Genomic DNA, 17083 nt, shown 5'->3' on the forward strand with positions numbered 1-17083 from the left:
TACTGTCTGTGATGGAGCTCCATGTTATTTTCTAGTCTTCTATTCATTTTTCAGTCAAAAGAATATCCAAGGAATGTGCCAGAAAACCCGGCAAGAAAATTTGTAGAAAAGGAGGTATGTATAAAGTGGACAAAAAAAAAAAAAATGGGGGAAAGATCGAAACCTTGCAAAGGAAGAACAAACAATACAGCTGAAAGAGGCTGATTTGCTGATGCTATGAAGCGAGCTGTTAGGGACTAGCTTGTCTTAATGAGAACGGTATTTAAAGAGAGGACCGCTTAAAGCAGATGAGAAGATCACGTTTGTAAAGCCTGAACTCACTTGCACCTGATCATCTCTCTTGCACTATCTCATGATGACCTTATTGGCAGCTTCTCTCTCTTGGCCTCGTGGTTTAGAGGAGCGTCTGTCACTCGTGCGTAGATTCAGTATGTTGTGTATGCATGCATAGGCGGCAGCTCATACGCCTGGGGCCTGGTACTGCTGCCGCTGAAGTTGCTGGCGTGGCCGCACAGCTCTATATTCCAGTGGTATAGCATAATGGCGATGATATATTATAGCAAAGCAGAGCTGAAAATCTGCATTGACTTTCTACGTGATACACCCTATTTTCTTGGAACAGTCTTAACTTTACTGAAAAATAGATGTGAAACACTTTTTTTCATTTACACATTTCTGAAAGTGAGCGTTGATTTCCTTTATTATGTGATTACAGCTCTCTTTGTAAAGCCAAAAATCTCTTAATAGGGGTATAGGGAAATGTTAAAATATTGTGACATGGTACTTGGGAAACTAGGCTGCTTTTGGGAGATTTGGAAACTTGGCTTCTACCCTTTTCGTGTTAGGTAGTATGGGAGAATTTGCAGATTTCTTTGGGAACCTTTGCAAATTCCCAAAGCAATGGATATGCGATATAGAAGGTACGTTTTGGTACAGATTTAAAGTAGGTTTTTGGCACTAGTTTAAAGTACTGATTTTGTACTACTTTACACATTTGTTTTACATCAAATTATTTTTCTTTATTGTTTTCTTTAAAGTAATGTGTTATTTAATAGCTGGACTACATTTGAATCCAGAATACTTCTTAGGGTAAACAAAGAGTAGTGTGGACATACATGGTTGCCTATTAGCTGTAATCCATATTTTTTATATCAGTTGCTATGTGTCCCTGTTATTCCAGAACAAATACACTTTAGGAAAGTGTCATAGCAGGAAATTGTTTCGTCAGGCAAATTTCAACTCCGTAAACTCTGTACTAGGTTCTTAAGGTGATATCTAGGCATCTAAACAAAGGTGGCCTTATTTTCCAAGGTTTTTGCTCTTACAGCTCCCACTGACTCTTAGTTGTAGCTAGTTGTTAATGACTAAATGTTAGTTGTGGTTGATCAGTGTATGCTTTTTTAGATGTCTAAATCCAGTTTCAATGACTTAAGGCAATTTGTTTTTAAAGTGTCGGGCTTTGAGGTAACTTTTAATGTTTTCTATTAGGGAATTTTTGCTCAGTGCTGTAAAAATACAATTGTTTAAGCTGGATTCCCAAAGTTGGGAACAAAGATAATCAGGGTACTGTGAGCAACGTTGCTTCTTCACGCATCATTCAAGTTAGAATAACTGCTGTCATTTATATGCATTCAATTAATGTGCAGTGCTGCAGCAGTTATTACGCAGTTCATCAAGCGTGTGTAATTAGCTGAGCAACTTTCACTTCCTATCACCCAGACGCTGATTCACAAAGTCATAAATAAAGATGCAGATCTCCATCATTGTTCTCAGAAAGCATCTTTTCCTATGAGGGAATATTAAAAAAAAAAAAAAAAAAAAATCAGAAAAATAGTAAAAATAAAGGGAGGGAGAGCCCAGTAGATGAGAAAGTCATGTTTATTGTCCTGTGAGCCCGAAGGAGAAAAAAGAGAGGTATTTGAAATTCAGTAGGTACCTTTCCAGTCAAATTCATTGCACACACAGCACAATAAAAAGCAGCAGAAGCCTACCTTTTCCCGTTGACAAGTGCAGAGAACTCCTGAATACCTTCAGCCTGGGCAGTTGGCACAGCTGTAGTAATTTCAGTTCTCCAAGTAACTCATGCTCTACTCACCTGTGTACAACCTAAGATTATCCTTGGCTTGGGTTGCCCCCATACCTAGTAGTAAAAGGAATCATGTTGTAGGACAGAGTTGCAATAGAATCACAGCATCTCAGCAGCAAAAGCAGCTTGGAAATAGCGTTGGTTTGGTATGAGAAAGAAGAAAGGCCCACTATTCTCTCTTTTGCTGGATTTTTAGGTTGCGGTCATTTCATTACGTTTAGTGATGAATATTACTGGAAAGAGAAAATACAAAAATAAGAGGCAGACTTTTGCACCATCTTTTCAATTAGTAAAGGATATATAAATTCAAAGTGACTGAACCAACAACTGTATGCTATCATATATATTGTTTGATTCTATCTTATTATATGAAATAGATTGAATTAGATAAGTAATTTGGTATCTATACTTAACTGTCAGCTGAGGAACATGAGAAAATTCAAAAGTTTGAAGAACAGGGAATAATCTGGTGAAGACAGATGCAGAAATGAAAGGAATTCTATCCATGAGTCCTGCTAGAGATTGTAATGGGCATTATAACCATGACCGCCCGTTGGTGGGATTTGGATACGCACACTGCAGAGACACCAGAATGATGGGCTGGAGCAGGGTGAAAAGGAATGAGCCAATATAGCATGCTTTTTGCTAAATACGGATGCCTGTATTTCAGTATACTTCATCTTCAATTTACTGATTCAATAGATAAAGAAAGATCATCTGGTTTTGTGTCTTTTCCTTCAGGTACGTGAAGGTCAGAGGTTACTAATTCCATTATGGGTTTGCATATAAGCAGAAACCTTTATTTGCTAGGGCTGGTTTTAGAAAATCTGTGTAAAGGCATGCAATTAATTCTGTGTTGTTTCTTTTTTAGTGGTTAGACGCCATAATTTTAACCTAGGTTATATTGTAGGTGATACCATTTTACTGACTGATACAAATTATGTTGTTGATTATGTGGTGTTTCTTGAATTTCCTGATAAAATTTTACATCATTTTTAGGGGATACCTCAATAGTTTTGCACTCTGATTGGTATTTCAGATCTCTATTTTACTTTATAGTCAAAGCACAAATATTTTAACTTGTGATCCAGAATGACAGGGTAACATTATCTCTTAAGAGGACTGTACATCCTGCTTTAGCTGCATGCCTGTGTTTTGTTAATACTCTATATTAATTTCTTTGTATTGTAACAGTTTGCACCATGAATTTCCTACTTTAACGACAAGTACATAAGAAAATTTGAAAATGATCGCTAATATGACCATTAAAAGAAGCCCCGGATATTGTGTGTTCTGCACTTGGGATGATAGTATGCTCTTTCCTATGAACGTATACTAAAGCCTTCATATTGCCTGAAGATACCTGAATGTGAAAATCTGGAGGTGTAGTTTTTGTAGAGAATATGATATATACTCTGTCATGGAACTGGGCACATGCAGTTTTGGATACATTAGTATTTGTAGGAGAATTGGGAGTAGAAGAAGGAAAGAAATCACTTCATCCTTGTTTTTATGTTTAGGAATTATCAGTGGCTAAGACATCGCCCAACATCTGTGACTTCTTCACATCTGGGTTCTGTTTCTTATTCTAGTTGGGGCAGTGAATAAATTTTAAATGCAAAGAATTATGATCTGAACTGCCTCATTTGAGAGTGTAGGATTAGACAGATCTATTAATATTTATGCCTCCTAATGGGCTGCTTGATTTTTCAGAGCAAAGCTCCCAACACCATACTCTCTGGGTTATGGCTGTGGTTGCTATGGACGCATAGGAACATATATACATACATACAAATACATTCTTGGAAATGAAACACAAATCACAGTGCTATAATCTCATCCTGCTTTGATCATGTGTTGTTTTCAATAGAGACTATGTTACATCAGTTGTTATTTGTAGATGGCACTAAGAACTTCAAGGCTTTTAAGCCTAGCAATGTGAAATATTTTCTACAAATCTAAGCAGAAATGAAAAGAGCCCAGTTTAGCCTATTACCCTGTGTTTCTGTTGGGTGTTTGTTCCAATACCCCATTTAACTATCCTAGAACTGTCTTATCATCTTTTTATCTTTTACTTATCATCAAAATTTGGAAAAAAGGAATTAATGCAATGTGCAGTTCCTATTGAATTCATTAAATGAACTTCTTTCTCTCTACCTGTTTCAGCTCTGAAGCCAACCAGAAAAGGACAAGCTGAGACCTGTTAAAATGTGTATTTCCACTGGCAAATTGGTCAATCAATTATCAGAGTCTTTTTTTTCTAAATATGGAATGTAGAAAATAATATCAAAGTAATGGACTTGCAGATGATATATTGTCAAAAATGATTGAAATATTCTTTCTCCGTGGCCATATAAATGAAAACTATGAAATCTAAGGCATGAGCCTCCGTCACTGTAGACTAAGCTATGTCAAAATACGTTGCATTGCCAGTAGGCTAAGAACATGCATTTGCAGACCATTACCAGGGCTCATGGTGACTTGAGAGTGAGTGGCAAAGCTCACAGAGCTACCTTAGTGCATATTTTGGTGTATATCAACCATGACAAGGGGTGTGTATCTTCATTAGGCCACTTGGAAAATTCATAACAAATTATTTGCCTGTTGTATGTTTGCATCAGTAGCTGCCTGCACACATTTGAAGTTTTGCCCCCATTCACCCTTGCTGGCTCCTGGCTGAAAAGCCCTTATCCTCATTCCGGCCTCATGAGGTCAAAATTCATCCCTGTGGTATCAGCAGGCAGAAATTTAGTCCATAATCCTGTACTCCGGTGCTGTGTACTAAGACACCAAGATGGGTCGGTCTGTTTTTCTTCTCCTTTTTGAAGTGCTGTATTCCTGTTTTTCATTCCTCAGATACCACTGCAGCACTTCCTATTATACTAGTAATACATAGAAGAAGATAATGAAGCAAACATTGTCTTGTAGAGACCTTTTCATCCTTTCACAATCTAAAGCTGTTAGTGTCAGTTAGCAGCATTTTTCAAAGATGTGCAGTAGGTTTATGTCATATTTGAAATAAAATAAAATGCTTAAACTCTGATGTACTTTCTACAGTCCTCTCTCTGGGTGAGCCAATGCTTGACAATAGAAGACTTTGCAGACTGCATTTTAAGACTCCAGTCATCTTAAATGCCATCAACACTGGTCAAAGTTCTCTGTAAGTGTCTGGTTGCTCAGGCTCTGAGCTCTTGCTGACCACACAGTCATCGTGCTGTCATTGCTTCGTTCATGTACTTTGACAGTGCTTATAGCTCTAACAGGTCTTAAATTCTGATCTAATTCTATTCCTTGTCCATTATTTTACTGCTTGCTTTTCATTTTCTACATCCTCCCACACACAGGCTCTAAAATAGTACTGATACCCTGATAATACTAAGTCGGATAAAACTGGTTTGTACTTCTTCCCCTGGCCTTTCTCGGGTTGGACCAGTTGTACTCAGTAAACAACTGTGAGATGGTTTTTCTTTCAATCTGCTAGTTTCTAATTTATCATTTAAAGCCCGAATGGACAAATATTATAAAAAATAGCTACATAAGTATATTTGTACATTTTCAGGAGGAACATTTGAGTAACTAATATGACTTTTGGATAACTATTATTTTCTGCTTGCTTTTTTTGTCATTTTTCCCCTGCATTTTATTATTATTCCTTTGCTCTTCTCTGTGTTCATGCTCTTCATTTCTTTGTTTCCTTATAATACACATGGATACAAATATTTTTAGTATTCTTTGCATATTTTTTGAAGCTTGAAACATGATGCTTACATGTGTCAAACCATTCTTAAGGATCATCTCAATTATAATGTTAATAATCTGCTTATATTGCTCCAGTACAATTTCTTTTTTTTTTTTCAAATTCTTTTCACTTATAATTCTTTAGCCCTCTTCATTTTTAGTTACTTTATGTTGTCAAATTTACATGTCTTCTCTACTTTGATATGTATAGTATTAGTAATTATACTCTATTCAGAACCCAACTGCTTTAATAAGCTTAACATAAATGAGATTTGTTTTTGGGATATCAAACCATTTCCTTCTGTTTTAATATTAATACCTCTTATTTTAGTTTCTCATGCCTGTAGTAATGAATATTTATCCTAAAAAGAAGCAGCTCTGAACAATACAAGGCTAAGGGAAGTGAGACAAAGCTGACTTTAAGCCGTGTTTGCACCTATATTCTAACACATTTCTGGGACCAGAGTGGTCTCTGGCCAGAATCAGAGCCACCTCAGGGCTGCTCTGAGTGAATGCAGAAATTGCAAGACACATGGAAATGGCGTAGTGCAGGTGCTGCAGCTGATTTTCCCTTCCAGAGCTTTGCCAAAGTGTTCTGAAACATTTCAGCAGCAACAGTAAATCATGTTGCTAATTCCTCTGCTGTGGGAATTCTTTTAATATCCCTTTATGCTACCAGAGCAGTAACCAGAATCTGCCCTGCTGGAGTTTTCTCTATGCTTTATATTGAGGGTGGCTTTTGCCTTTCCTATTCATAATAATAGTACAGTATATGCATGGTAAGTTTAGTCTTAGGAATGTGTTTGAAGAGAAAGAAAATTACCTGGCTGAAGAATTTCTGGTTCTTCAGCTGATAAAGCTCTGGAGGAAGTTCCTTTATTGAAAAACCATTGCCTTGTAAAGGTCTGTCCACCAAGGGGAGGAGGAAGAATAAATCTTCTGCAGGGTTTCTCCATTAGCAGGGGTATAGCCAGCAGATTCAACCAAAAAGACACATTTTGGGAGAAGATCATAGCTGGTATGACTGGAAAGCTTTAGCAGCGGCTGTGCAGGAGTGCTGTGCCCTGAAGGAAGGCTTGCGGTCCCTCAGCAGCTGTCAGGGACTCCTCCGCACATGGACTTTTCCCAAGCATTTTATGGTGGTCCAGGATCCGTCCCTTTATGTTGCAGAGGAATCAGAGCACAGTTTGTATGCTGTTTTGGGTGCTAGTCACTTCTTCCTTCTCTCAGTGGTAATTTACAATTCAATGTCTTGTGAGATACTGAGCTATCATAGGATTATTAGGTTTGAGCTACATTAATGTCAGTGGGTTTGGATCAGGCCCCGCAGAGGTGAAGTACTGAGGTCCCTCGATATGATTTAATATTTGTTTAAATAATTTTTTTTATCCTTATATTATTTTATATGTGTGGAAAATCATATATATAGTATATATATAGAGAGAAAATCTAGTAAGGCGAAATCTGTAGGAGACAGCCAGCCATTTATTATTTGTATTTGTTTTCTGGAAAGCTTCCATTTGTTAAATTTCACCCTTTTTGTAAAGGCCTTCTTTAATTATTAGCTGAAAATCAGGTATTTATGTAATTACCATAATTATATCTACACATCTAGTGTACTTGCAATTATTTCATTAAAAATTGTAATTGTTACACAATTATAAGGGATAATGACGTCCTTGTAACATGTTGCAGAAGCCCTAATTAAATGGTGGCATAAATGAATTGGAAGCGATTTTGAAGTTTTGAATATTGTTTTATCAGAAATATCAGAAGTGATTCATCCACATTATGAACTGGCAGTAAAACCCCTCCAAAGTTATTTTGAGAAAAGATTTCACAGAGCTCATGGAAAAGGATTTGTCTCTATTGCCTTTCTGTCTTTACTTTCTGTTCTCTATATTCTTACACCTAAAAACTGTCTGCAGATTTTTAATGGAAAGATGCATCAATCTTTCTAGAAGGCTCAGCCCAGAGCAAATAGGATCTACATGCAAGCACAGTCTGTACTTAGACATCCTTCTTCTACACAGAGGGAAAAATCTATCCAACAGTTGGTTCAAGATGATGAAAAAGCTCCACTAAATATAAGGAGGTTTTCATTATGTGCTGAGTTTCGATGATCCGCTTACATATTGGAATGTCCAAATAGTGCAGCTCCAGGTGTTGGGGAAAGAGAGACAAAATTCCTCTTGCAGCACTGGTCCATGTGATGCTCCAAGCACAGGAGGTGGACAAAGCAGCATGGATACAGAGGAACCCTATGGACCATCTCCCTTTCTCTCCTCCAGAGTGGATGGGGAATGGCAGGCAAGGATAACATATGCCAGAATCTACCAAAACCTCAGGATCACAGATTTCTCATCCTCTTTCATGTCAGCTTTCTGTACTGTACAGATGATCTCTCTTCTCTCCCTTCAGCTAATTTTAAAAGTAATTGGAAATGGCAGTAAGGCATATATCATTTTTAGGCTTATTTTATCATTCTGTTTTTTTTAAATCTAATATAGTGTGTTCTTAAGTGATGGGTGTATAACAGTGTACCTATGGCATGACCGGCAACCATGCAGCCACCCTTACCATGACATCCGCCTCAGTTTTGCTTCTAAAGACAGCACCCCGCTGTCGGGCTGAGGCGCTGGGCAGACTGGAGCTGTGTACAAACCAGCTGGAGGGGCCTCCCATCGCTCTTGCACCCGGCTGCTCACCTCCCACCTACCAGCTGGGGCTCCTCCTCCGGTCTTTGCTCCCAGTTTTGTTCGGGGAATGACTCATGCACATTCTTCCCAGTTACTTCAGATGCATTCAGGCAGGTTAGACAAATCTTCTGTTTAATTCACTTAATTCACATCAGCTCATTTTTGCTCAAGCCTGATTAAGGAGGGTTTGCAGGATCTACTCTAATGTAGGATTTTCATGTCCCACAAAAGGATGGAGACAAAGCTCCGAGAGACAGGAGATCCTGGAGGTAGCAGTAATGTCTTACTGTACCCCGAGCTGCAGAAAGACCATCTATCCATGGCCTGGAGAAGAGCTTCCTGGTCCTACCATCTTGTGTGTCAAGGTTCCTTGCCGAGGCAGCCAACACAAGAACTGATTTGCTCATATGGTTGTGGTGCTTTTCTAAGGACCCGCTGCCCTTTAACCAGAGGCTGAGCTCCACCGTTGTTGAGCTCCACCGTTATTGTCAAGCTCCATTCCAGTGCCCTGGCAGGGAATTTTTCAGTTTCTGCCAACAGTACTCTTTGCTTTCCAGTCTTTAATATATTAGTATTAACGTAGTGAACAGGCAAACAGAACGTACCATTCACCAGCTGGATCTAGCTGAACCAATGAGAACTTAGTCTCAGAATCCTCATTCCCAAAGCAATAGTTTTAACGAGGTGGACCCGGTGGTAAGGGAATACGAAACATGCATTTATCTAGGTATATGTGTATACATATACAGCCATAAACAGATTTGGAAGCTCAAAGGAAAGCTAGTACAATTTGTCTTACTTGATTGCAAAATTGATATTGATTCATACGTGTTTGTTTTTATTTTAAAGTGCCAAAAAGAATTTGGAGATTTTTTTTTTTTTAAATCTGAACTTAGTTGCTGAAGGACAGATCTAAGACAGTTATGTGAGCCAAACGGATATTAAGGAAGACTTCACACGTTTACCTACTCCAAGACTGCTTTTGTTAATGATAGTGCCCAATGATCGATATAGCACTTCATATCCACGAATTATTACTGTATATAGCTGTTGTAGAGGCGGGTTTATTTCGTGAAATTTCACAAGAAATCACCAGGCTGTAAACTTAGATTTTAAAATCTTAGTTCTTTCCCTGTTTCTCTATGATGCTAAACTCAGACGAAGTGCCCCTCCGTTTGAATCAATTAACTTAACTACTGCGCTATGTAGAACAGGAAAGAATTAAGTTTGTTTTCTACAGTTTCAGTCATTAACTGAGCCGTTTGTTAATGACAAATGGATTACTTTCGCTAGAAACAATAAATCTTGAAACAAAAAATAATTGCTATACTTAAGTGCTGAAGCACCTGCAGTCTCTTTTATATGAAGTCTCCATAGATGAAGTCTCCCATAAAGGAAGAAACAAAACATGCATCGATTGTCTTTTTCTTTAAAGTGCCATGAAACCCTTGATTAACTGGCAATTCTTGCAGTGTTGCAGTTGCAATTCTTTAAGGTTTTACCTGCCCCAAAGCACATTTTGATGCCAGATCATGGGAAATGGGTGCTTGAGTTTTATAGAGACACGGATGATTGCTGAAGAGGTCACAGTAAAAGCCCCCCCCATCCTGAATCTGGGCCTGTTAGCAGAAATCCCTCGCAGTCCCTTCCGTGTGCATTACATTCTGTGTCGTTCACATGTGAAAGAGAACATTGCCCCTTGAACTGTGAAACAGTCATGTGTTTTTGACGGGCTGATTTTGTTTCTGTTCCTGACGTCTTTGAGAGATGGCTGCCAAGATGTGGCTAGGCATGAGAGGGACGTTGGCTTGCAGAGGTGAGCTGGGAGACAGAAGATGAGCTGAAAGAAGCAGGAAGGGGATTTGACAGCAAAGGCGGCTCCTGACACACACGTTGAAGCAGGTGTACGCTGGCAGGCAGTGTGCAAACCAAGCAGAGAAATAGGATTAAAAGGCTCTTTGCCTTTAGGCAAAATAAAACGAAGAAGGCGGCAGTGCACAATTCCGCCCGGCAGTTTTAAGTGGCAGAAACTACTTTTCTCTCCAGTTTGCTAACATATATTAGTTGCCGTTTTTCTGCCCAGAGCTTTGACATACTCAACTACAAGCTAGTTTGGCTGAGTATCAACACAACAAACATGCAGCAGTCAAACGAGAGAGGAAGAAACAAACGATTTACCAGAAAGGCTCCGTATCCCCTTCCACGCTTGGCATTTGCACTGTGCAAGTGGTCTGGCTGTCACCCCTTGTCCAGTACTTGGGCACGTGGTAGAGGACGTGCCACAAGCTAGGTCTGACCTACGGCAGAGCAAAAGCTAGCCCTTCGTATTGCTCGATTAAAAATAGATAAACTCAGCAGTAAGTCAGATTTTGTCCTGTAGTTTTGAATTATGAATATTCTTCTAAATACTGTCACTTCCTTGAAGAAATACAGTGGTTTCTTTTGAATTTTAAGTGACTTTGGATTGAAATTCTATGTGAGTGGTTATGTGGCTCAGTGAATACTGTTGTTATTAGCAGTTTTGGCTGTTAACCTCTTCACTGCTGAAATCTTTAAGTGCAGCGTGACGTCGTATCGGCGCTCGGGAACTAGAAAGGTTAAGAAGCCATTGAAGCACATCCAGGAAATGGCATGATTTTCAGGCTGATGAAGTGCTAGCCTGGAAGAGAACAAAGAAACAATAATAATAATTACATTTACTTTATGCTTGCAAAGAAGACAGTTTGAAGGAGGGCGGGCCATAGACAGTAGCTCATTTTTGGTTCTGCCCCCGTTAGTTATGTCACATTCCTCCTCTAATTCTGTAACCCCAGAAATGTGCTGTTTAAATGGACCTTGGTTGCAGAGGGATGATTTGACACAAAGCCAAATGTCCCTTTCCAGTCATTCTGGACCTCGCTAGCCTTTTCCCATTCCCTCCCTCTTCCCCCGGCAAAGCAGCATCTGTCCCTCTCCCTCTGGAGAACTCGTGTGACTCTATTTCAAATATAGATTTAGTTATTAAATCTGGAGATAAAGTATGGATCTGTTCTACTAATCAGATACTACAGTGATTAGAGCCATAGAAGTACTTGGAGAGATCAATTAGATTAGATTATCAAATCATTATAAGCAAACTCTTAAAGACAAAGCAATAGAAAGTAATCTTGTGTCACTGTGTTTCTTTAGAGGATATTTATACTCTCTTATTGTTTGTTTGCTGCTGTTTTATTTGCATGTGTTGAGACTGCAGTGGCACTGAGCCTCACATTCACAACGGGGCTGGAGGACAGAATAAACCAATTTCTACAGTAAAACTCTCTCTGTGATGCTGGTCATAGGCTAAAGCACATTATTGCTTGTACTCTAGGTGAAAAAATACGCGCACGTGGAAATTGGGCAGTTTCTTGGGGAAATTCATTTCAGACCTCTGGGGTTACGCAGGAAGCCTTCTGTTCTCTCATCAGCCTTTTATTATCTTTCTTACCTCATTCCATATTTATTAATTTCACTGTGGAATCTTACTTTGATTACTTATAGTGCATAAACCCGGTGGTATGAACTAACGCTAGCTAATTCAGATAAAGGTTTGTGATTCATTCTTTAGTAGTTCATTTTCAGGGTTCCTGTAAAAATGGTTTTCCAGTGTATAATAGCCATTTGTGTCACTCCTAAGCCTTGAAGTTGTGTGTTCTGCAGCCTGCAGTGTCATTTTCTTAACATGTGTACATACATATATGAGCTTTTCTTTATTAATGTATATTTCAGTAAGTACTCTAGCTAATGCTAATACACTGTTTTCATGAGAGAATTGGCAGAATAGTATACATCAAAGGCAACAATTAGCGTATTTTCATTTGACTTGTTCAGCTTATTAGGTTGTTAAATTTTGCATAGAAAATCATTAGCATGTTTAATTTGGGAAGGAAGCTCTTGGAAGAGGAGTTGTGGATGTAAATCAATCAGTGAGGAGGCTCTCAGACAGTATTACAATAGCAGCTAGAGCTCTGAAATACCGTGAAATATTTTCCCATATTATTAACTGTAAATGCAAAGACATGAAAAAACTGCAAGAGACTGGTTTAAGAGTTAACTGGTTTAAGAGTTAACAAAGAAGCTTCTGATGGCTTTGTCTAATATTAAAATTTAGAGCCAGATTGTTTCATATTCTTTTCTTACAGAACACTGGCATAGAACTACAGGTTTGCGGTTGCTACTGTTTATTAAATGAAGGTGAAGGACATCTGAATCAGACTTGACATAACGTAGTTCATGGTGGTTTTTTTTTTTCTTTCTTTCCCCAAAACTAGTTCAAGAACTGTTGCATTGCAAGCGATGTTGCAACTGTCGTGCATGTTGTTTGCTACTTCAGAATTAGCTGAAGTTGAAAAAGTGACAGAAAAAACTGCAAAGTGCCTTTTTCCCCCCTCTTTAATGGGAGCATGTGACCTGACGTTCTGGCAATTTAGAAACAGTTATGTGGTATTAAATAAATTCAGAAAGGGTTGGATTTTGACCAATTAAAGTCAAAGAGGAAAGGTCAGAAATCAACACCAAAATAGAACAAATATTAACTAAAGATTCCATCATACAGCAGCTAATCAGGGCTTTTGTGTGCCCTGCTGTGCCAATATCTATTCAGAAGCTAGTCATTATGTCTCTGTTCTAAAAAAGAACTAATTTTGAAGACTTCACTGCACTAAAATCAAGTAATTTACTGCCCTTTTTTGCTGTGTTTTTATGATGTTTTGCCTGATTAAACATTCAGTGCTAGACATAATGGCTTCTGGTTTTGTCCCTGCACTTTTCAGGTTCAAATTTCTTTGAGTGCAGTTACTATTCTTTGGTGCCAAAGTACTTGATTGCCTTGATAAACTAGGATATTTAGCGGCAAAACCGACATAAGCGTCAGGATTGTATTATTGATTATTTTGAAGGCACAAAAATCCATAAAGTACTTTCCTTTGTGCTCCAGTGGAAAGCACCTGTACCTGTTTGCACTCGATGGGTAAATTCTTGGCCACATAAAAGTCAATCATGAAATTAAAATCAAGTTTTACAAGACCAGGCCCAAATTTCCATATCTAAAAGACGAACAAACATAAACTTAGAGGTAGATACAGGGGCTTTGAATGTTTTATAGATTTTGAAAATTGTGCCCGAGACACGTAAATATCTTTTCCCTTTCTTTGTCCTTTTTTTTCCTCTATTCTTATTTTCTATTTTGTACCTATCTTGTATCACAGCCTCTCCTGTAATAACAAATCTCTTTTACCTTATTCTGCACCTTTTCTGTGTTTCCTGATCTCATAGTCATTATTCAGTCTGATTTGTCTTTATTTCATGTTTCTACCTCCTTTTTTTTTCATTTTAGAAACGTTTGCTACCTCTTTATACTGAAGATGGTAAAACTGGGACAAAAGAGTGGACTTTTGCAAAGTCACACACAGAGAGGGAAAGAGGCTGCATGTCATTGTGGAGCTGAAATTAAAACATCCCATTCTTTCTACCGCATGTTTATTGTTTTGGGCCAGGCTGTTTATGATGCTTCTGGGCCGCTTTTATGGTTCATGTAGCTGAAGCAATGCTTCTTGTCTTTAATTCCTGCACAACTTAATCCTGATGTTTCCTAAGTGCAAGTATTTGTCAGCCAGCTACCCCCCACAGGGGTGAGAATCACGTCTTATCTTAGCCCATGAAATATTTTCTGCCTCCCACTTGTCTTGCTGCCTTACAGCCTCCAAATAGGGAAAAAGAAAGAGTTGCTGCAGCTTTTATTAATTATTTACGTGCTGTTATCAAACATTCCTAGAGTGCTGTAAATTTACAGGCTTTAGTACAAACTTGGAGAAAACAAGTTCCCTGCTCTAGAGAATTTACAGTGAAGAAAAGACAACAGAGGTGAAGATATAAAGCCAGTGGATGTAGTAAAGTAGTGCAGAATACAGGAGTTTTGATAAGAAGGGATTGCCATAATACATGGTGTGAAGGAGAGCAAGAGTGCTTTGATGCGTGCACAGAGTGCCTGAAGAGGAGAAAGAAGCAGCAGTAAAAGCCGGTAACAAATAACATACAGGGATTACAAGAAAAGCAAAAGAATTGACCTGATTTGTGTGTTTACCACTCGGCGTCTTAGTGGTGCTCTTTCAGCTCCTGAATATAATCATTTAACTCAATGGGTGGCAGAGGCAAGTGCGTGTTTCAAATGGAGACCGACATGATCAAACAGGTCTCTCCCGCCACCATGGCCAGTTCATGCGGGTGCCCATTAGCGACGCTTTCCAAAAGTCATATGAAACGATGGGAAATGGCCCCTTCAGAGGAATTAACGACACATTCAGCCCCTAGCACAGGGCTTGCTTTGGGCCGGTGAAGGCAGCCGCCGTATTTCTGTCTTTCCCAGCGGCAGCGGTGTGATGGCAAAGTGCTGCATCAGATGCGCGCTGAAGCTGGTTTTCGAACTCAGTCCCCAACCTCATGTAGAACCATTATAATTTTCTCCTTTTTTTTCCTAGCACGATTTTATTTTTAGATGCATGAAAGGATGAGCACAAAGAGTAAAAGTGTTTATAAACAACGCAGAGTAACCAGAGGGGAATAGGCTAGACTTTGCTTACAGAAATCCACAGATGCTGACATTATTTGGCAGCGACTTTGTTATAATATTACGCATTGTGTGGCAGTGTACATTGTATGGTAGTGTCCCATGTGGTACAACTGCTGCTGTGGAGATCGCTTGAAATAATGGAATATTAAATGGCAGAATCTATGCTAGAGTAATCAGCCAGAGCATAAAAAAATACACGTTAAGACAATACAAGTTGTTGCCTAGAAAAAACAATGTGCCTGGGTGCAATGCCATCTCACCTTGTTCTCCTCAGTGCAAAGCGATGCTCCGAATCACTTTTGACCGTGTTACTTGGGCATCACTTCTTTTCTGATCAGATGCTGCTCATTGTACTGAAGAGCTGCAGAGCATATTCAGAGACTCGATCTGCACGTCTTTAAGGCCCTCACTGAAGCATCCTCCTAAGGAGAGCGGATGTGGACCATGGGGTTTGTGCAGGGACAGTTCCAGGGAGTCATTCATTTAAAGACTTGCCTGGTGGCGGCATTGTCATTTACTGTTGTAGCAACAGGATTTGTCCCATAGTTTGCTGAAACTGGATGGGTGACTCCTAGGGACCATAAAGCCCCTGGATGTTGCTTTGGCAGTTTAAAGTGATTGTAAAATGTCTGTAAGTCTAGTTACAATGTTATTGTAAAATAGGCATAGTTGTAATCACCGTATGAATTCTGAGCAAGGCGAATATTTGTATGGTCGTGTGATTTCACCCTGACCTAAAAGGACATTGCTGTTGGCCTTCTCTACTTGCGGTTGCATTTATTTGCCTATTTACTTGCTTTTCACTAACTTTAAGAGGGAATATTTTAAGATACAGGAGTGGAGTGTATGTGTCTCAGTCTGTGGACAAACAGATCAGCCAAATCTACACACAGGAATGAATACATAATCAGCAACCTTGTACCTGCCTGTTACAACAAAATAGCATTAAAGAGCAGAACATTTGCCTGTAATGTAAGTTGCAGTTACTTCCCTGCCAGGGCAGCAATCCTCTTGAGGCTGTCATCTGTTGCGACTTGAGCGATTGCTAATTGCTTTTACGAAAGCACCAGCTTCAATTACATTTTTTTGGGTGTCACCTGTACAGCTTTATATTTGCATATAGAAAGGCATTTGTGCGACGCTGAAAAAATTAGGAAACAATCCTACAAAAATTAGATTCACGTCTGAACCGTAGCATTAAACGCACTGAAGCCACAGAACAAACTGTAGCGCACGTATGCTTTCCCTTCACAAAAGTGGGAAAAGTGCAGTGGTTCGCTGAGCGTGAACGCTGCCCGCACCCCCTTTTGATCTTCTGGGTTTGCACCTGGCACCGGTGAAATGCTGTTCACAGAGCAAGTGCTTATTATTTGTTAGCTGCTTTTGGTGCGAGACTTCACAGATCCAGCAACACGCCCAAAATGCTGACTGGTCAAGCAGATGTTAAGTGCTTAGCGGTTTTATAGGAAGAGCTGATGTCCCTGATAACTGACTTTACTGAAAGTAGAGAGGCCCTTAACAACACATCTGGGCTCACCTTGAGCTTTGCAAAAATTCAGATTTGGATCCCGACTGTCTGGCTTGAGCCAATGCTTCCTTCAAAGAAGAGATAATTAAAATGACTTTTATGTCTTTCTTGGAGTCATCATGTCATTTGTTCTGGCAGCAGATGCGACAAAATTATTGTACTTATTTTAAGTTTTCTATGTTATCTTAATGGCCCAGAAAAAATTTAAAGGAGGTTTAGATTGTGTGGAATACAGTGACAACTGCATTAATGCCAGTGTTTCTATGAGCATGGCTTTTCAATATCCATACTCGTTTTATGGTCTGTGGTAGGCAGGGTTGAACTGCTTTATTGTTTTGCTCTCTTTTAGTGAATCAGAGTAATTCCTCTCGGCAATAAAACAGAGACCTGAATTAGCAAAAATCTGATCCCTAATTGACCTTAGCTTGCTGCCAGTCTGATGTAAT

The 17083-nt window shown here is 39.1% G+C and overlaps 1 protein-coding gene across 9 annotated transcripts in view; it reads left to right on the forward strand.

The window, feature by feature from the left end:
- Positions 1-17083, forward strand: part of NLGN1 (neuroligin 1) — a 315375-nt gene that overhangs the window by 1143 nt on the left and 297149 nt on the right. For 3 of the 9 annotated variants that reach the window (XM_075716208.1, XM_075716209.1, XM_075716211.1), the window contains exon 2: positions 55-114. The exons of the other annotated variants lie outside the window; for them this stretch is intronic. In XM_075716208.1, coding sequence (XP_075572323.1) covers positions 55-114 — 60 coding nt within the window. The remainder of the gene's footprint in view (positions 1-54; positions 115-17083) is intronic. 9 annotated transcript variants of the gene reach the window in all.

This window comes from Pelecanus crispus, chromosome 9 (assembly GCF_030463565.1).
Source record: "Pelecanus crispus isolate bPelCri1 chromosome 9, bPelCri1.pri, whole genome shotgun sequence".
Taxonomy (NCBI): domain Eukaryota; kingdom Metazoa; phylum Chordata; class Aves; order Pelecaniformes; family Pelecanidae; genus Pelecanus; species Pelecanus crispus.